The sequence below is a fragment of the Protomyctophum parallelum genome (genome assembly GCF_964188405.1).
Source record: "Protomyctophum parallelum genome assembly, chromosome: 3".
Classification (NCBI taxonomy): Eukaryota; Metazoa; Chordata; class Actinopteri; order Myctophiformes; family Myctophidae; genus Protomyctophum; species Protomyctophum parallelum.
In genome coordinates this window covers 10,794,653-10,816,735 of record NC_139698.1, presented here as the reverse complement: position 1 = coordinate 10,816,735, position 22,083 = coordinate 10,794,653, and the positions used below count along the sequence as shown (strand labels likewise).

The 22,083-nt window shown below is 42.4% G+C and overlaps 1 protein-coding gene across 2 annotated transcripts in view; it reads right to left on the bottom strand.

Moving 5' to 3' along the window:
• ube3d (ubiquitin protein ligase E3D) overlaps positions 1-22,083 on the bottom strand; it is a 47,781-nt gene that overhangs the window by 8,136 nt on the left and 17,562 nt on the right. The window contains exon 10 of one of the 2 annotated variants that reach the window (XM_083761475.1): positions 17,804-17,857. The exons of the other annotated variant lie outside the window; for it this stretch is intronic. Within the exon in view, the coding sequence (XP_083617601.1) occupies positions 17,837-17,857 (21 nt within the window). The 3' untranslated portion in view covers positions 17,804-17,836. Of the gene's footprint in view, positions 1-17,803; positions 17,858-22,083 lie in introns of those variants that run through there. 2 annotated transcript variants of the gene reach the window in all.

Here is a 22,083-nt window from a genome sequence, read left to right as displayed (position 1 = left end):
CTCAGCCAAGGGTTCATTATCTGAGTGTGGCCAAAGGAGCACAGCTCCCCCCAGATGTGTTGACCCAGGTTTATGTGACCTTTATCAGACCAGTGCTGGAATATGCTTCACCTGTCTGGGCCGGCCTCCTAAAACACCTGATACAGGAACTGGAATGTCTGCAGAGAAGGTGCTGCCGCATCATTGGGATACCAACTATAACTCCTTCCACCACTCTGGAGGTGAGGAGAGAGGAGGCCACTCTAAGGGAATACAATAGACTACTGAGAGAAGGTGCTGCCGCATCATTGGGATACCAACTATAACTCCTTCCCCACTCTGGAGGTGAGGAGAGAGGAGGCCACTCTAAGGGAATACAATAGACTACTGAGAGAAGGTGCTGCCGCATCATTGGGATACCAACTATAACTCCTTCCCCACTCTGGAGGTGAGGAGAGAGGAGGCCACTCTAAGGGAATACAATAGACTACTGAGAGAAGGGACCAAGTCGCTGCACACTACGGAATGGGAGGACACACAACCTGTGAGTCGCACAAAAAGGAGAGCGTACAAGCTTTACCAGAAGTAGTAGAAACTTTTTTAGAGTTGTTTGATAGTTGATTATTATTATTATTTTAATAGAGCGGTCCTCTTGTCTCAAAATGTAAGAAACATCATAATGCATACTGTTATGCAATGATGTTTTTCAAATGAATGCCCTCTCAAGAGTTAGAAATGGATAAATTAACACGGACGACTTGACAGTGTGAGGTTAGCCTGGAAACCAGACGAATGTGCCACAGCCCACAGGAAGGGGAGATTGCAGTGATATTATTCTGGTCATGCCAGGCTAGTGTGTGAGGTAGCTGGTGGCTTTTTACAAAATGTTGAATGGTAGTTGAAGATGCAAAATGTTAACAACATACCGACCTTTAAGGCTTGACCTTTAGATCGCAGACAGTCCTTCCTAAAACTGACCCAAGCGTTTATAGAATGTTTCCATGAGATAATGGGGTAAAAAGCTAAAAATACCATGTGGCTAGAGGACGTAGTGTGACGTGTGACTCCTGGCAGATCAAACTACACATCCGATGCTGCTCAAGTCATTAATCGAGTCATCACTCACTTGCAGCCTCCAGAAAATGCAATGTTTTGACACCAACTTCAAGTGCATGAGCATACCCTTGCAGGATTGCCAAGGGAGATCATTGTGACATTGTATAACTGGGGAGAATGTTGGCCATCACCCTTGGAATTCCCTCTTGTCCACAGCATCACCCAAAACAGGGCTGTAATCAAAGCGGTCACTTCAGGAGCTGTTAAGACTTAAGAGTATTGGAAACAACAGAATCGATGGTTGCCAACTTGCCAGACATTCACACTGTCATTGAAGGGTAAATGATCTTACAACTGGCCTCATCACATCAGACTAAATACACTGGAAAGCATTATGATACCTTTGGCCATATGAGCTCATGGAAACAATATGTTGCAGACCGTCTAGTCTAGCCTGATACATCATCTGCCTGTCTGCTCCACCTTCTCAGAGATTCAGCACAGCTCTGGGTCATTAGACATAACCATTTTGTTTCTGGTCTGGTTACAATGCCAGCTGGACACAAACTTTACAAAGCCCTTTCCACAATTAGATTTATTTGGGCTCTCTCTCTCTCTCTCTCTCTCTCTCTCTCTCTCTCTCTCTCTCTCTCTCTCTCTCTCTCTCTCTCTCTCTCATTAAGCTGTTCTTAAACATATGGTTTATTATATTGCAAATAATTAGATATTTAGAGTTTGTGACAGGAATTATTCTCAGTAAATCTGCAAATTTAGTGCTTGTTTTTGTTTTGTGTTATAATTCTGGGAATTCAATGATTTTTGAGGGGTGCTAGCCCCTCCAATGCCCAGCTTTGTGTGTAGGTGTGTTTGAGCATGGAATGTGATGATTCGATTGGCTGATGTATGATGATGCAACACGAGTGTGATTCTTCTATAATTTGATAGTTTATTAATCCATCTTGTGTAGCCTACTAATTTAAATTGAAACAAAACTCAATTTAAATCAGTGGAATTATAAATACCATTCGTAATTTCAATAAAATATGGATGAGTAATGCAATGCAGTTTCGATGAAAGAATTATCTTCTGACATTGCACCTCAACACATGCATCCAGCCCTGAATGTTAACACAAGATCTGTGTGTGTGTGTGTGTGTGTGTGTGCATAGTCCTGAGCCCTGATGGTTCATGTGTGTGTGTGCACGTGAAATGTACATGCACAATTTACAATTTAGGCATTTAGCAGACGCTCTTAATCCAGAGCGATTTACATTAACCAAGAACAAAAGCATGGGAATACATCACATAAAAGCATTTATCATGAAACATGCGTAAGCTAAGAAAGTAACAGTGGAATATCTATATAATGAAACTATACATATATACTACTATGCTATACATATGTACTATGGCGTGCTATGACTATATACAATGCAATTATAGTGCTGTCTACATAACATGCTATAAGTCTGTATCAAATGCTATCTAAGTCTACGGAAGTGCTATCTAAGGGGGTAGGGTAAGTGCTATGGGCCATGATGGAGTCTGAAAAGGTCGGTTTTCAGACTACGGCGGAAGATTGGGAGTGATGCTGCAGTTCTGGAGTTCACACACCCACACACATGCACGCACGCACGCACGCACGCACGCACGCACGCACGCACGCACGCACGCACGCACGCACGCACGCACGCACGCACACACACACACGCGCACACGCGCACACACACACACACACACACACACACACACACACACACACACACACACACACACACACACACCAAGGTATACTATACCTTTCTCTAACAATTCAACAAGAGCCCAAGAGCAAGAATAAGTATCCCCATTTGTCTTACTTGTCCAAAAATGCCCTGACAGGTTTACCGTTTTAGAACTAGGTTACCTGCTCCATATAAACTGAGGTGCATAGGAAAGAGAAAGAGATACTTTAGAGTTTAGACTTTAGTGTGGAGAAAAACTGCCTGCCTTGTGAAAATGATGTATTACTTTTTTTTGCTTTCTGTGCAGTTTTTGTACTTTTTAAAATGTGTTTCCCATCTGCTAAAAACAAGGATGCAAGCCACGGGGAATGGAAGTAGCGCCTTAACCAGGACAATTACAAGGACTCATTGTCCCCGGGCACAAGATAAAGTGACTCTGACAGTCCTTGGTGCCACTAGCCATCAATCAAGCTCCTCAGCCAAGGCTGACCCCCATATGTTCTGTTCTGTTCTTGGATTACTGACTCGTGCTTGATTCTGGCACATTCACACATGGACGACTAGGATGTACACTGCTAAACCATGCCTGTTAAGGATAAGGTTTCATTGTTGATAGACTCTATTTGGCAATGATGTTCTCTGTTGATAGACTTTACATTGTGTTCCCCAGAGCCCCTGCTGTATAGGCCAGCTGACATTGTACATATAATATCAGTCTCAAACCGTATCAATTCATAGTCAATTATATTTTACTGTACTTATAACTGTTAAAAGAATATACATTATGTTAACTCAGTGCAGACCAAGTGTAGATGGCTAGGGTCAGTCTGTCTGACTGTCTATCTGTCTAGAAGTAGATTTATGCCGCACACATGGGGCCCTGGGCAGTTTAGACGAGGGGTTCTAAATGTTTGATGTTCCAACGTGAATTCCAAATGGACTTTGGTCCCCATTTCAAATTATTCTGTCCCCCAACATGAAAATCGTTTTGAGGGGCTCTAATCTGGATTTCAATGAAATAATTAGCAAAACTACGTCAGAGAATTGTACATCATTATCATTAAATATAAACAAACGGTAGCAAAAGAAAGAAGAACGAAAAGCACACAGCAATTTATCCATTTGAAACCAAAATGGAATGAAATGCACCATTTAGGGTCCATTTGGTTACATGTATACACCCTCAGAGTTAACATTGAGGACTTTACAGTGTAGGTGCTATGGTTGTAATTATTAAGGGATACTTAGTAGACCAGGGTCCTCCTCCTAATCCTTTAGCAGCAGTTTTGCAAGGCCGTGTGGTCGGCAGAGACTGATATAAAGTGGCTGGTAATGCGATGTAGATCAGTGGAGACTGAGAGTGTCACAGTGAGTAATGACCTCTGCACTACAGCAGACCCAGGCAGGCGAGATGCTCTGCCATGATGTTCAGCACAAGGCCAGAGGGAACCAATCTCATCGGAAAACATGGTGTTGCTTTTGTTTCGTTTTATCCAAATTAGAATGCTCGGCAGTCCTTGAAGAGGACTAATATTGATGGATGAAATTTAAAAACTATTACCCTGCCATCGATCTGTTTTCAGGCATAAATATTCAGCAAAAAAATGTTTATGCACATGGCTTTTAAAATGGTTCACAATTCCTTGGCAGCTTGATCCGCTAATGGGCGTCTGCCATGGGTGGCACAGAGGTAAGGTTCCTGCCCACGGCCATGGAGAATGGTGTTAGAATCCTCCACGGTGCCTCCGGCTTGGCTGGACGCTTCAACGAACACATTTAGCCAGGTTCACGGGTGGCCAAGTTCACTGTGCTAGTGACCCTTACATGTTGGTCGGGGAGCCTGTTGTTCAGCAGGAAGCTGTGTGAGGAAGTGGTAGGAAGTTCCTCCACATGTGTTACTCCCTCCCGGTGAATATGTGTGTGTAGACCTTATTAATCCAGCTGATGGCTGCTCAGATGGTCATAATGAGCCATGTGGTGGAGCAATTATGGTTAAGTGTCTTGCTCATGGATACCTCGACAAATACCCATAGGGTTGCAAATCAAACCTGGGACTGTGGGACCTTCTGTTTCCCATTAAGCTATGGCCGCCGGAAATCCCTCACAGGCAAAGATGTGGCCGGTGATCATTTTGATTAGAGGAGACATGGTTCGCTGCACCTTCCGCAAGACCAACTAGTAGAGGTTGGCAGCCTGAAAGACACCTATATGGTTTTCTATATGGTTTTCTGGGCATAGAGGGGCTAAGGCTGACCATATCCCGGCTATTGGTTCACCAAACCCCTCTCTGCTACCGACTCCACACAGCGGAGAACACCACGACTCCACGAGTGACGCCCCTCTGCACTCTTATTGGTTAATGGAAATACAAGGTTCTCTTTCGTTCACTCCACTCATATATGCCAGTTCTCATGCATCTCTCGCCCAGGCGTTTTTTTCTCCTTGGAAACAAAACGCCTGTGGTCTCCGAGGGTCGGTGTGAGCTCGCCACCATTGGTGTGTGAATGTGGGAAGTGAGGACGCTGGCGTCGACTGTTCGCCGTTTCACCTCCGCTTTGAGCACTTAAGTTAAGTTGGCAGTGACAGGGACTATAAACATGGGGAGAGAATTTGAAAAATTTATAAAGTTACATGCATTAAGTATCTCCCTAGGTGTTTGTATATGGACAGTACTGCATAGCTGCCCTTTATTTTGTTAAAGCGGTAACATTTCGGCATAAGGTGCGCAGTCATACACGTAATTCATGCTTAATTAATGGTTAACTACACATTATACATTCATTAATCATTAATTCATCATTAATTCACGACTTCACCCATTTTCAACCTATCTTCATAATGGTCATCACTATAAGGCTTATGATAAAATGGTAAAAAACAAATCTTTTACTCGTCTGTGTCTCATAGGAGGTCTGTGGACACTTCAGAAACACACCTACTAGTGAGTGATATCAGCAATCAGCATTATATAGGCAGGTGTCTTTATTTAGATTTGTATTACCGGCAACACGAGAACAATGGCTTTCATTATAGCATTATAACTTTCCACAAATAGAAAACTTGTTGTTTATCAAATATGTATAGTTGTTTGATTGAACTGTTCTTTTTCTTTTTTGTGTGTCTGTACTTTATTATCTTTATTATTATATATATCTTTCAATATATTGTCTTAAAAGGAAGAAAATGATGAAGATAACTTGCTGTTTCTATTAGCTTGGATTTCCCCATCACTGGACGTCACTACAGTTTGTGAACTGTCCACAGCAACAATCCTCTTAGACACAGAGTAGACAGAAATGGTACCATATTATCATGAGCATTATGAATATAGGTTGAAAATGGGTGAAGTCGCCCTTTTAACCAATGATAACGTATCATTAGTTAAGGGCCACACGTGGTGAGTTTGTAGATCTGCTTTTTCTTTGTTGGCTTTATGGAAAATATTAAGGGGCAACACACGAATAGTTACAGCTTCGCTGACAGAGTGAGAGTAGACATGGAGGAGTCAGCTCAGCAGTTCTATTGGCAGCTAGTTGAGTTAGAATTAGCACATTGATGTCACGTGAAAGTATGTTTTAGAATAAATGGGCACACAAATATATTACAGCTTCTATGCCCAGGATACGTGCTCATAGGCAGGATTAGCATTAGCAAGGAGAGTCGTTTTTGGTAATGGCTGTTCCAAAACTTGCCTGTTGGTCGCTGGTGGACCCCAGGTGTCTCTGTGTGTGTGTGTGTGTGTGTGTGTGTGTGTGTGTGTAATATGTTGATATTTACATACTGTATCATATGACCTTATCTGAAGGCCAACTGAAGAGGTTGTGGAAATACTTACAGTCACAATGCTCTGGTTACAATCTCGGCCCCCAGTTGTCATGTGCATCGTTCCATCTTGTCATTCTCTATTCTCTCTATGAAATGAGACGAGCACTCATGCCACTGTCTGGCAGCAGAGATGGAGAATAATGAAATAGGCTTCAGATACAAGCACCGACGGCCCCCCATCCCCCATACCTGACAGATGAAATGCAATATTCTTCAAGTGCTGTGTAACATGAGCTCCATATGCAGATATCAGATAGTACTTTACGATGCCTCTATTACCATCCACAAGCCAACGCTTTGGGCAATTAGGCTCTCTCCAGTTACGCTGCCGTACGTACGTACATAAGCCCAGGGCCAGATAATAAAGATAAAAGCCCATTTAGCTTTTGTAAGGAGCTGGCCACTCTGAATGCCCTCAGTCACATATATTGTATTTTATGGCAAAGGGCAGATTCTTGAGACACCGGAAATTAATTGGAATTCACTCTGAGAAATGCAAATTCCTGCAATTCACTGGAGCATAAATTAATTGCAGGCCAAGGAGGCTTAACTTTAACATGGTCTCTCACAAATCCCTTCAACAATGTGGGAATAAAACGTGAACAAAGACTTGATTCGACAGCTAGCCCTGTGGTTCAGGGGTCCTTGTTGCTCATTATGATCAGCAAATTGAGGCATTGTCAACCTACAGGTCCTACTCATATATTGCTCCGAGACTCTGATCACCGCACTGCTTGGTATAGTTCAGAGCATATCATCCAAAGTATATATAGTGCAGACTTGTCATCAGAATGATAGATTGCCTTATTCTGTCACTTATCCTTTGTGAGCACCTGCAGGCCCCTGTAATCAATAACCGATCTGATATATACTCGTACGCTACTCAGAAACTAGCTCTGGGGTTCTAGCATCAGTACACAGGAGCTGCAGAACAACAGATACATATTCATAGGTAATGATGTTTAGGAAGAGACACTATCATGGGGTTTTTCATGTGTGTAATATGTGTTTTTAGATTATTTAGTCATGGCGCCATGTTCATGACCAACATTTGTCATGAAAATGTGGTCTCACTTCCTTCCTGGACTACAAGTCACACCTCCACGCAGCCTCCCCCTCTCCACAAGGAGGGGAAGTGCACTGAAGCATTATTATGGTCATTGTATTGAATTCATCAATCCAGTCAAACCTATAGTCAAACACACAGACTTCATTATGTTTCTGGCCATAGGGTGCAAATACTACAAATACTATTAACATTGAAGTGACTGCAGTTTCTTCCAGCAGTGAAATTACACAAACGTGCTCCTCAGAACAAATTATTTCCCCTGAAGTAATTCTTTCAGCCTGGAACTTCTACTTTTCCTTATTCCTATAGCCTGATTTGTTACCTTATATTCCGTCTCCCTCTCTCTCTCCCCCGTGACACAATTTAAGCTGATTTCATATACATTCTTATAGGCTCTAGGCCCACTGTACATCACAGCAACAGACAGAAAACTCTGCAATTATGTCTGTGGGGCATTGTTACTATAGTGCATGTCAGGACACCACAGTACAGTACTTTGTTCTGAATGATGTTTAAAAACATTGAACTTCATACATTAACGGCTTAAGACTACAAGCTCAGAAAGCTTCAATGGCACATACGTACATACATATGTGTGTGTATGTGTGTGTGTGTGTGTGTGTGTGTGTGTGTGTGTGCGTGCGTGCGTGCGTGCGTGCGTGCGTGCGTGCGTGCGTGCGTGCGTGCGTGCGTGCGTGCGTGCGTGCGTGCGTGCGTGCGTACATACGTGCGTGTCTGTGTGCCAGAGAGATAAATGAACAAGACAGAGCAAGCAATGTGACTAAGCCGATACAAAGACAAGCTGACATCTGCAGTTTCCTTCATGTTGTGCCCATGAGCCAAACATTCAGATATCTCATCATCAACAATGATCCTGAACAGTGCTGAGGGACACAGGGCACATCACATATAGTGGCCAGTGACAGCCTCTCTGGAGGCCTGTTTCAAGAGGGGGGAAACAAAAGAGAAAATAAAAACCAGGGATTCAAGTTGGTTTGCATCCATAATAGCATATTTTCTGCGTACTTTCAGCACCATGGACAGCTCAGATTGTAAGCTCCCAGATTGCCCTGCCTCCATGTACCGCCCAGCATGCTTTGAGAGACTGTTAACTCTAGTCCTCATTATTTTTCTTGTTTATCATGCACTGGTTGGTCTGGTCGGAGTGATACATAATTGCTTATATAATTTCTTTAGATAGAGAATTTACTAGTTTGCATTAGGTGACACTGTTGGTATATAGTGTTTGCACTTTGCAGTGAAATAGAATTGATAACCTGCCTATACCGTTTCGCTGTGAATGTTGAGAAATAATCATACAGTATAGCGTGGGTGAGGTTATTCAATTCTTAGTCAGAGGCCCTCTGGGAGGATAGTGGTATAGTGATATTACAAACTGGAAAGTATAATGTATGTATAATGTGTGAACTGTGAAGTGTCTTCATCTGCGAGTAGATAATGTGTCCTTCGTAGCCGTTGGCAGCAGTATAGCTCTCTGACACAGAGTAATGTTTCAGCCCCAGTCTCGGGACGCGCTGCGCTGTCTGTATGTGATAACTGTTGGAAGACGAGACTGGCAGCATGCCGAGACAGAGATAAGCTGAACCCTCCCCGGTTCAATAATTCTGATGGAGACGCCGGCAACCTAGTGAAGTGTAAGTGAAGAGGCCTGAAGATGACAGGCAGCTGCAAAGTGACAGCCCAAAAGCTTCAGTATGGTAATGAGCGGATAACATCAGCAGTGAGAATCTTCTCATCCCCCCCTATGGACGATGACAACTGAATGGAAGAATTATAATTGCATATCGTGATTCGTAGCACCTGTTTCATGCTCCTCGTCCTGTACAGCACAGTATGATACTTGTCAATGTCGGGAGTGAATTATGCTCTAACTACTATATGTCGCAGACACCATTAGAGAAGATGAGATGTTAAGTGTCAAGATCCAGCGGCAGCATGGGAATACCTTGAGACGCGTATACACTCTGTGCTGCTTGCCTTGAACTGCCTCGTTTAACACGAGACAGCCGTTCACATTCAAAACTAAAAACACCACTACAGCAACAAAGGAAATCATATTCAAGCTCAGGCACGGCATACTGACTCTGCTCTCTGATAAGAAGGGAAATAAGACAATTATAGCCTCGACTGGAAGGAAACTGTCTCTGCTCACCACAGTGGCAGAGTGATGGTCTTTGTTGTGTCCCAGTGATGATTCCATCACAGGATAAATGTTTTATACCTCTGAGACTGAGAGTAATGTGAAGAGCACTGGGAATATTCAGAGAAACCAAACAGTGGTGTGGCGTTGGTGCAGGGCACGTCTAGACAAAAGGCACAATACACAAGACGTGAGTAAGTTAAACGATGTGCATGCATGCATACCATATATGAAATTGCATGCATGCACACATGCACACAGAGCAGGGCCATTGGGAATATCTCTTGGCATTTCATCTTCTTTGGTTTTCTGGTCTCCATATTTGTTGAGCTGAAAGATATGATGCCATGGTGTCCTGGGGGTTTGTCTCCCACACAAACATATTAAGACCTTCACCGTAGGCAATAATCAGCTGAAAACCAATGACACGCGCACGCACGCCCACACGCACGTGCACACACGCGCACACACACACACTCACACACACACACACACACACACACACACACACACACACACACACACACACACACACACACACACACACACACACACACATTGGACATATTGGACCTTTATGAAAAATCAAGATGATATATTTCTATAATATATAGCATGACTTCTGCCCCCCCCCCCCCAACACACACACACACACACACACACACACACACACACACACACACACACACACACAAGGCAGGATCATATTATCTTTATATTTGGCCACAAATATCCTAAATGGCTGCACAGCCACAGCACGGCTGTTCCAATGCACCCACGAGGCACATGGAAGAGACATGGGACTGTGTGAATTGAACCATTTGTCTCAGCCATGAGTGGGAACAGATTGCCCCGTCTTTAACATCCCCCATTCCTACGTCTAGCCATATTTTATGCAGAGCTTCCCTGGAGCAGTCACAGCAGGCTGTCAGCTCAGTCAGGGGCCTAAACACCCAACCCAAGAGACCTCCAAATCTATGAGACGCCTGACCAACACTCTGGTCCCTATTATACTGTATCTTGAAAGGAACAAGATGATCTCTAGCGGCTGCTATTTTTTGTATTATACTAGAGTGTACTACCAGGGTTATGGTGCATATCAGTGGACCCCCCAGGGGTTCATTAGTTTGCTCATTCATTGATCTCTGTGATCTTCAGTGACAATCTTGGAGCAAATGATGATGCCATGCCTGTAATCAAGAACCGGCATACCTTCAAGCAGCCCTAGGGTATGATGGGAGACAGCTCAGCTGCACCAGTAGGTACGAGGCATTGTCCAGAAACCAATTCAGGAATTCATTATGTATGACACAAGCATAGTGACACCCCAGAAAACAGCTTAGTCTTCACCAGCTTGCACATGTGTCATATTATTATTATTGCACATGCTACAATAATCACATCCCCAAGAGTCGTTATGCAACGATTTGTGGAATATACAAAAGAGATTTTTTGTTTTAATCTTTTTTTTATTGATTTAAAAGTGGCTTGGGGGGCCCTCTTTGCTCGGCCGGTTAATGCATGGACCATTTGCTGGGGGGGAGACCTTACGGGTCCATTTGGTTTCATTTTACACTCTCAAGAGTTTGGTTACCAACTCTCATTTAGCTTTATCATTTAGCCGGGGGCCATCAGGAACCCCCTCAAGGACCACTGGTGGTCCCAGATCAGAAACCCACTGCACTACGTCTAGGAGACACTGGGGGAAGGGGGTAGGGGGTGTGCACAATTTATTTATGACATGGGCTTCTGCAGGTGGCTATCGATTCGGTGTCTGTGAGTGGCTGCTGTATATCTGTCTGTGTGTTTGTCCGGGATCAACCTCTGGAATGTTAAGCACACGTCTAGTAGGCCAAGTAAGTGGCTCCAAAAAAATGTTTCACGTTTCATATTTTTACATATTTTACATTTTATATTAGTCAATGGTGGTCAGAGTGGGCTGAAATCGTTCCCAAATTTGAAGTCATACAGTAAGGTCATAGATGTGGATCCCATGTGGATCTGAGCTTCACATAATTCTATTTTAGACATTATGAATAATGAATGATGTTTGGAGTCATCCAATCATTCCTCACGGGTGATTCTTTGTTTATTCCTACTAACAACAACACTATAAGGCAGTGGTGCTGAAAGGTTCTGCTGTTAGCAGAATCGTTAACATTCCAGGCAATGGCATACATTGTTTTGGGACACTACGGCTGCAGTTATAGTTATAGTGCTCAGTGTGAATGGCCCTTTTAGGTCACCCAGCGGTATTGGCTGTTTCTACCCCAGACAGACAGATGTTGTATTAGACAGCTTATGTCTCCCAAATATGTCACATTGTTGTTTTAACTTTAATCTCCAAAACGACAAAGGCAGACGATGAGTCTAGGATTTACAGTTGTATTTACACTAGAGGTTCACGCGCCTTTGGCGCGCTCACAGCTACAGTAGCTTAAAAAAACAAAACAAAACAAAAAAAGAATAATAACAAAATAATAACTGTCTTCCCATCGTGCACCTGTAACCCAACATGTCTTGCTGGTGCGTCGACACGAGTGTCACGTGATCGGCCATAGCCAATCGGAAGAAGGAAACACTCAAGTCCAGTTTCTGGTAGTGGGTCATTTTAGAGAAATATACTTTTTTAGACGGAGTGACTAATGGCAGCTTTCAGAAACGAAAGCAGGCACAATGCTAGGGGGTCATCTACAGCCTTGACAACTCGCCGCCCGTCTCAAATGTGAAGATATTTAGGGGGTTACCTAGGGTGACCAGGGACAGTTGTTATTTAAGCAGGCCTATTTTGCATACAGAGAAGGTGCCACAGCCCACAGGCAGCCATTGTTTTCTTTCTTGACTCCCTGAAATGACTTTAATCTTTGGTTGCTATCAGAAACAGCCCGCAGACGTCATTTAAAACAGTGAAAAGAAAGCAGGGATTCGCAACTCACTTAATGATGCTCCAAACTTTATTTAGCGACAAAAGTTTGGAGCATCATTAAAGGAGAACTGTTCAATATCAATTGTATTTTGTTAGGTGTGCTGTGAACAAAACACAAAAATAACTCAGCCTTTTTTCACAATTGACGTGCAAGGTAAAACAAATAAAATAGCCTTTTTTTACCACTTCAGAATGAGACAACAAAGAACAAGGAATCCTGACAAATTATACAAAACTTTATTGTAAAAGAAATTGGGGTAATACAAGTCAGTTATGAAGCCGAGGGCCGCATTTGGTGCACGCACGCACGCGTCACTATGACTGGCTCCTGGCAGGCGCTGCCAGGGAAGGCCAGCTGTTGCCTGCTGTCACTATGGAACAACTGAATGTCATATTTAACTAGTTAAGCTGTGTTGACCATTACAATTTATGGAATGATGGACAAATGCCTGGAGCAACAAACTTCATTTCGGCAAGTGCTAAGTGAATTAGTCAACAGCCTGGACAAGATTCATCACACACACACACACGCACACACGCACACGCATGCACGCACACACACACACACACACACACACACACACACACACACACACACACACACACACACACACACACACACACACACACACACACACACACACACACACACACACACACACACACACACACATGCACGTGTGGACACGCACCAACGCACACACGCGCGGCACAGTCATTGGATGTGGGCTGTTGTGCAGTAGAGTAGAGAAATATTATCAAATGTAGTTGGTGAAGAGATAATGAGAGGAGAAAATAATAATTCAGTGAAAAGAGTACATGGCAGGATCAAAACAACTTGGATTGGACAAAAAGATTAATTGGAGGATGGAAGCATTGGAGTGCAGGGTCGTTCTTAATGTGGGAAAAGACCACAAGTCTTTACAATCTCATTACATAGTGAACTCTAATGAGACACCGCAGATTCCAGGATTGTGTTTGGTGGAATGACTTGGACGATTATTTGGCAAATCACTCATTAGGCCAGAGAGACTAAAATGGGAAACTCAATCTAATGCCTCATTTACTCTCCAAAGATCAGCCCAGCTTTATGGCTTAACCTCTCTCTCCCATTCCAAAATGTGTAATATCACACATCGCTGTGCTGCTAAATATGAAAATAATATCAGTCCCATTAGAGCAGGCAAAGACCTGGAAAATTTGTTATGTTTACCAACTGTTTTTTTTTCTCCCCCCCCCACCCCCTCTACTGTTTGATTATACTGCCGTAGTCAAATAAGTCCCTCGCATTTGTGTGTAAATTACATCCTGCACATTCTACATTCATTAAAACTAAACTCTGACTGGGGAGTCTGGGAAATAGGTGGATTATTGCTCTGAGTCTAATGATCATTATAACAATGTGAAAGAAAATATTTACCAAGGAAATACTTTATATTCATGGACAATCAAAATATGTTGGATGGTTTTTTTATTTGGTGTCATTAACAATTACCGGTATATATCTAGGAAATAAAAACATGGCATTTAATTTTTAAAGGTTGCAGACCCCTGCTGTAGTCTAGACAACACTTCAGCAGTCTGACAGTGAGGAACAGTGTTCCTGTTTCCATTTTGTCTGGTAATTTATTTGTGTCACCACTTCCCATTCCACTTTATCCTTAGGATAGGCATTTATAAGCTTTCAGCTTCAGCCTATTCCTTTTGATCACCTCCAGTTACTTTTTGTTATCAACTAAGCTGTTTTGTAACTGTGAAGATGATCAAATAAACTAAACTAAACTAACTAAACTACTGTATAAAACTCTCAACTTGGCATTTCCATATAAAAAGATGGAGAGTTTTGGAGATTACATTATCAGAATATAGAGCTATAGTTAAGCTTTATTTTAACATACATAACGTACCCTACCTTTAAATGATAATGCTAACACCATTCCTGAGCCTGACTCATTAGGCCAGATAGTATGGAATATGCCTTTGATTATTGTTTATTGATCCACTGTACTGGCCAAAAACATTTAACTTGACATGGGCGGCGGCGGTGGCTCAGGGGTAGAGTGGCTGGATGGCAACCGTGAGGTTGCCAGATCGAACCCGGGCTCCCCCAGAGTTGCTGTCGAAGTGTCCTTGAGCAAGACTCTGAACCCCTAATTGCTCCCGATGTGCTAGTTTGTGCCTTGCATAGTTTCCTCTGCCATCTGTGTATGAATGTAATGCACAATCTATGTAAAGCTCCTTGGATAAAGGCGCTATATAAATGCACCATTTTCCATCATCAAGCAGAAAAGACCAAGAGGAGTTAGTAACACTTCCAAGGCTTTTGGGTAATGGTGTCTGTGTCTCCAAAACACAAGGCAACAGACAACACACAGAGCTATTCTTGCTTAATTTGCACTTGTGGAGAAATGGCAGAGAAGATATAGAGACGCCTTGAAGGTTCAATCCTGGATGGATTTAATTAGCCAACTCACTCCGCTTTGCCGCCTGGGTGGGCACAATGCTTCTTTGTATTTTATAAAGGTAATTGTCACTTCAGTATTCGGCAGATCCAGGCATGCACGCAGCAGTAGGAAAGAAAATTGGATCCCCAACCACCGTCTAAGTAGTACGTACAGAGATACAGTAATACACTATTATACTGTTTTGCTGGTTCGATATAACCTACTGAAGATGGAATGCCTTGCCTTGCTATAAAAGTGTAGATTCAGCTCTACAATGAGCTGCAGATCAATATAAATTAGAAAGATTGCACTCAGTAGCATAATTATGCCAACACTACAGTATGCACTTGTAAATCTGTGCAATGCAATTTCCACTAGATATGATCGATAATGTCATGTTGACCTTAATTGCATCCTTTGATATTTTCGATTAAACAATCCGCCCTTCCAGACTCAACTTTGACCTTGGCTTTGATTATAGCAGTGGCCTTCAACCAGTGGTCCTTGAGGGGCTTCCAGGTGGTCCCCAGCTAAATGATGGAGAGTTGGTCAAATTGATCCTTATAGATCTGTAACACTGAGTGTAAAATGAAACCGAATGGACCCTTATGGGTCCATTCGGTTTCATTTTACACTCAAGAGTTACATTATTGTTAAACATCTGCATTACTTAATTTTCAAGACGTCAAGACACAATTAGAGAATGTAGAAGAATTGTTATTTTGATCAACGTTTGCCAAAAGCATGGAATTGCAGACAGTCTTATCCAAAGACAACAAAATATTCTTCAGTTTGGGGGTCTGTGAGGCTAAATCTCATCAAATGGTGGTCCGTGGCTCAAATGCCAAATAGAACAATGGGCCTTGATAACTTGATATAACCACTGGATTATAGTGTTGACTTTTTGACCCAAAAGTTAATCCTCTCTTCAAAGTAGCCTATCCAGGGAAACTATGAAAATCTACCCATCCATTCGTGAGTTATTTTGACAAATGGACAAATGTTGAGTGAACATATAATCCCACTGGCACAGGTAAAAAATAAAATAAAGAAAAAGGAATAAGACTATTAGTAACTGCTCAGTGTGAACATCATGAAGCTTGGCTCTTCAAGCTCAATGAAACAATCGATATGATTTGCCTCAGGCTGTGTATATTCATTTCATACCATTCATATTTCCAAGACAGTCAGTAGAACCCATCTGAGCCAGTCCCTTATAGCCATCCCTCTCATTTGTTGTGCTTTTAAATGTAAAATGGAAGGTAATGTCTGAAATTAAAGCTCTGCTTTCATAATGCCTAAGAGTGATATAATAAATACCATTAGATCAGTGGTTTTTAACCAGTGGTCCAGGGACCACCAGTGGTCCTTGAGGGGGTTCCAGGTGGTCCCCAGCAAAATTATGGAGTGTTGGTAACCTGACAGACCCTTATAGATCTTTAACTCTTGAGAGCTCTCAAGAGTTAAATTATTGTTAAACATCTGCATTACTTCATTTACAATAAGTCTACACAATTGGAGAATGCAAAATAATTGCTATTTTGATCAACGTTTGCCAGTTATCTCTCCCATCTGTGGCAACACACATCAATACAGTTTTGGGTCTGGGGTCCGTGGCTCAAATGCCAAATACATAATGGACCTTGATATGAAAATGTTTGAAAACCACTGCATTAGATTAACAAACAAACCACCCCCCTCCATCCTTGTATGCTGTAATTATATTCCTGTGAGGTTCACAATGCTGTACCTTGGGGACACGGAGTGAGTGCCTCGCTAATCAGAAATCAACACGAACTCCAGAACAGTGTCTTCCCTGCATGCAGTATCAACTAAAAGAGTGCTCTCAAACCAAGAAAGGAGAAAAGTGAGAAGACACTTAGAAATGTAGACAGGTTTAATCTGCTCTTTGCAAAAATATTTAAGAAAAATACAAAATGTTAACAAATATAAATTTTCTGGTCTTTAATGAGATTGATTTTATAATTGGATCAAAGAATTATCTAAATGAATTTGGTGCAGAGAGAATAGAATTATTAGCTGTGTCTATATCAACAGTACAGTACTACCATGTGGATTATTGTTGGGTGCAACATGGTCATGGTCATGTTTGTTCAATGGCGGGCCGGAGGCACGGCATCAAACCTCTTCAGAAAACCAACCAGGCTGAACAAGAACATAAACACACCTGCTCTTTATTAGTTGAAATGTACACACGGTAGTCATGCACGGAATGTCTGGGCCAATGCAATGCAATGCAAAATAACATAACAATGCTGATCCTTTACTTTGGCTATATTTCGTTTTTGGCATTATTTATTCCCCCATTTTCCCAGGGAAAAAAACCTAATTAAGTAATATTCCACAAGAGGGTGTGCTTTACGGTGATTATTGGCATGCCAGCGATGTGATCAAGAATGAGGCTTTAGCAAGCATCACTGAAGTGTCACCTTATTTATTTACAGATGGCACACACACACACACACACACACACACACACACACACACACACACACACACACACACACACACACACACACACACACACACACACACACACACACACACACAAATCAGAAGGAGGAATGTGAGGAGGAGAGGAGAGCTGTGCCAGCTCTCCTCTTTGGATGGGATCTGCTGATCTATGAACTCTCACAGCCTCAAGTACGCCACCTGTGGAGAACAGACAGAAAAGGGGCAGTTCTTGAAATAGACATACAAATTGAGGATATCTAGCAACAACATTAATGCAAAAGTGCAAATCTACTTATCTCTGCCAGGCAAAGATACCGGTAATCGTATTCACCCCTGTGATGTTTCACAAAGTATTTCACCAATCAGCATCATATTTCATGTGCCACTATTTACAATAGAGGCAAGAGAGGCAGCTGCCTCCCCAATTCCCTTTGAAAAACACTGAGAAAAAAAGAAGAGAGGAAAAATAAAATAAAAACACTAAACCTGCAAACTATTAGTAGGCGGTGGATTGGCTCCTTGCCCATTCTGTAGCGTGACCCTCACCCATAGGAATGTAAATGTTATGCCTTTGTCTGATGGGGTGCCAGGTGTTCCCCACACCTGGCACGCCATGAGACAAAGGCATAACATTTGCATTCCTTAGTGGGCCAACACCTGTACTCGCCTGGCAGCCAGGTACAATCTCTTTGAAAACCTGCTTAGGCGTTTCTGATTGTGAAACCACAAAATGCAATGGTAAACATAACATAAATTTTCCAGGTCTTTGCCTGCTCTAATGGGACTGATATTATTTTCATATTTAGCAGCACAGCAATGTGTGATATTACACATTTTGGAACGTGAGAGGTCCTTTGAGAGAGGTTAAGCCGTGAGAGGTATCTTAGCATTTGAGAGATTTAACTTAAGGTCTTAACTATTCAGTTATAGATACCGGTAATTTCAACTGCAACCCCCGTCATCTAATGTTGCTGTTGTAATTGCAATGTTGAAATGAGTCACACATTTGATGAAAATACATACATTGATAATACTTGCATATTACCTTTATTAACATTTTTAAATGTTTCTTCTTTTTTGTTGTTGCCTGCGCAGGGGTCAGCGGTGACACAACAAATTTTACTTCCCTAAAATGTCATTTCTGGAGATGCCACTGTACTAGGCAAAGAAAATTCCCAAATATATCTTTCAAATCTGTCAATGACAACTACTGTATGTTATATTTGTGAATTCATAATCTCAGACATAATCCCCGTCCCTCCAGGCTACGGAAAACATGCAACATCTGCAAGGATATGGAGTGGAACAAGCCAATCAGGCATCTACTTCTAGCCAATTACAACTGAAATGCCAAAAACTGGAAGAGATACTGAAGCGCATTCATAAATATATGAGTAACAGTGATCAAAGCTACTGAAGCAACACATGAAATAATGATTTGATCTGATGCATGGTGGACAACAAACATGCATTCTTTGATGGTGTGGAAAATACGCCCGTGCGCATACTGATTATCTGCTCGATACATGAGTAAATTCTTTAATAAAGGCAACGTTTCGGTCCCTCCGGACCCTCCTCAGTACTGTGATGCCCAAGATGACCTGCTTGTTTTCTAAACAAAATGAATAAAAATAAATCTAAGCGCATTATAGAGAAATACAGTGTCCAATAATAGAGGCTATGGCCCTCATTTATCAACCGTGCGTACGCCAAAATATGGGTGCACGCCGAAATTACCGACATTTTCGGCATTTACCATTTCCGCCAAAGCTTGAAATTGAACTTGACAAAGTTCAAAAGTCACGTCTGGTCGGGAGCTGTCGTACGCTTTGTCCTCACCTGTTTTTCTGTCGTAGAACAGCGGGGCAGCATTGTTTGACCAGCTGAGAGGCTGCCACAGGCATCTAAACATATATGTATTCACTCCTAAAATGTTTAGATAAAACTGTATGTAGGTATGTATATGGGCTACATGTAAAAAAAGAAAAAAGTAAAGGAATACATCAACGATGTGTCTTTGTGTCATTATTGTCAAATTAGTAGGAGATAAAATCGCGCTATTAAAAACAATGTTGCAAGTTAGATGCTTAAGCCATTTAAACAGTGTTTTGCATGAGCGCATACATGCGAGGATTTGGGCTGTCTGTGCTGAAATATTTCCATGACGGAGAGTCCCAATTAACGTGGGTAGCCTATACTGTAGCCTAATCTACAGCAGGCCGATGTCTTTCTGGAGTTACGGTATGTGCAATCTCCTCCTCGTTTAATAAACCGGACGCTTCGCTCGAATGCCAAATGTACCGTGCCAGCGCAAGTGGGAACCGCATCGGAGATAGTATAGGCTACCAAGCCAGCCCACCACCACCACCAGTGCCATGCAGCCACATGAGGCTACGGTTTTGGCCGCTGCACATTCATATATTGACAGTTGACAGCGACTAGCGACTGCGAGGCAATCTAAATAGACTGTCGAACGTGCATGGTCAGTTGGTCAATGGTCACGGATGGACCACAGTGATAGAGAGAGACAGACAGACAGGACAGGAGGAGCACTATATGCATGGTTCACAGGCTCAGGTTTTCGTTCACTAATATATCTTGTTGTATATTAAATTAAAAATACTTTCATAATTTAATATACAACTAACAACACACAGTGAAAGTTGCTTGCAAATTGCGATATGTGCGTGCGTGCGTGCGCGGGGGGGGTGGGGGTGGGGGGGGGTGAGGCGGGCAGCAAGGGAAGCGAAGCGAGAAACAGACAGCTTTATTTAATTCATGCAGGTTCATTTATTTAAGATACAACAAAACAAGTTGCGTGTGCGTGCGTGCGTGTGTGTATTAGAAAGGGGGCAGCAAGGCATATGATTCGTTCATCAATGATCAAATCACTTCATAAACGTTGATTATGACTGCCTTGACGACATGATAGCCTATCTCTCATACAGGAATCACTCACCCACAGGACTTTAATATCACAGCAGTGCGCAGTCTCACGCCTTCGCCGTGCACTGCGCACGAATGGGTAAAATTAATATAGGCCAGCCCAGCCTACAAACTAATTCCATTCATGGCGATGCGATGTCGATGTGTCATGTAGATGCGTGGACATGACAGCAAGGCAAGCGAGGTGAGAGGGAAACAGACAGGGTAGGCCTACAACTTTATTTAATTCATGCAGGTGTTCGTTCTTTATTTATTTAACAAGACACCAGTTAGTTGGGCTTGCAAGTTGCGTGTGCGTCTGTGTATGAGAGAGTGGGGTGAGGCGGCCAGCAAGGCACGGGAGAAACTTTTTTTCCCCTGTAACCATGGTTTCCACAGGTCGTATTGCATGTGTTCATGTCGCAAAAACGAGGGCGAGGCTTGATTTCATAGGGCGTGCCAGATAGATTTCAGCCGTCACATTTTTTTTAAAATTATTATTATTATTATTTATTTTTTTGCGGCTTACGCCTTTTATTGATTTTTGAAGGGACAGACAGTAGGCTGACAGGAGACGGGAGAGAGATGGGGGGATGACATGCAGTAAAGGCCGTGTCGGGTCCGGGAGTCGAACCCGCGGCACACTGCGACTGGATTACCAGTCCGGTGCCCAGACCGTTACGCCACGGCCTGGGCCAGCCGTCACATTTATTAACGTCAGAACGAAATTAAGGAAGGATCAGCTGTTTGCGATCACTTTATAAATGCCGTGGCGACATGGGTGTACTACCTGCACTTGAATCTGTGGCAGATTTTACACTCGATTGATAAATGAGGGCCTATGTGCGTGACATCGTACCCGGAAGTTATGTGGGAACGCAAAAAAAAGTGTGTAAAAAACCCCCACTTCTAGCCTTGACTGACCATACATCCAAACAGAAAAGTCCTGGTTGTATTAAACAACGTTAAACAACAACATTGCAGGTGTACAGAAAACTTTAATTATTCTCTTTCTATCTGCAGTTTCATAAAGATCCACCATAGACATGTTATGAGCTACTCTGTTTTTCCAGAGTTGCAGGAAAAAGGGACAAGTTGCGTTTTTTGGGCTTGTTTTGAAAATCTAACAAGCCAACATTTCTTTGATACTATAATTAGGTTTGGGAGTAGTGTGAATCACATTGAGTGACAGAATCGGTCTGGTGTCTCTACTTTTTAATGCCCTGGCTAAAGTATGTGTTGTAATGTTAAATGACCTTAACATCAAATATTAGTATTTATTTATAATGATAAATGCATTGAATCTTTTTTATTAGGATTATATGGCCATATTATTGTGCTTGTTCTTCGAGGGGAGATTTGACTTATTTCTCTCGCAAGAGTTGGCTTGTTTTTGGAGGTGGGTTGGCTTATTTTTCCTCACTTGAGTTGGCAGCACTGGTGCATACGATACAACATGACATCTGGAGGACGGAGGAAGGGAGCAGCATTGGAGTACG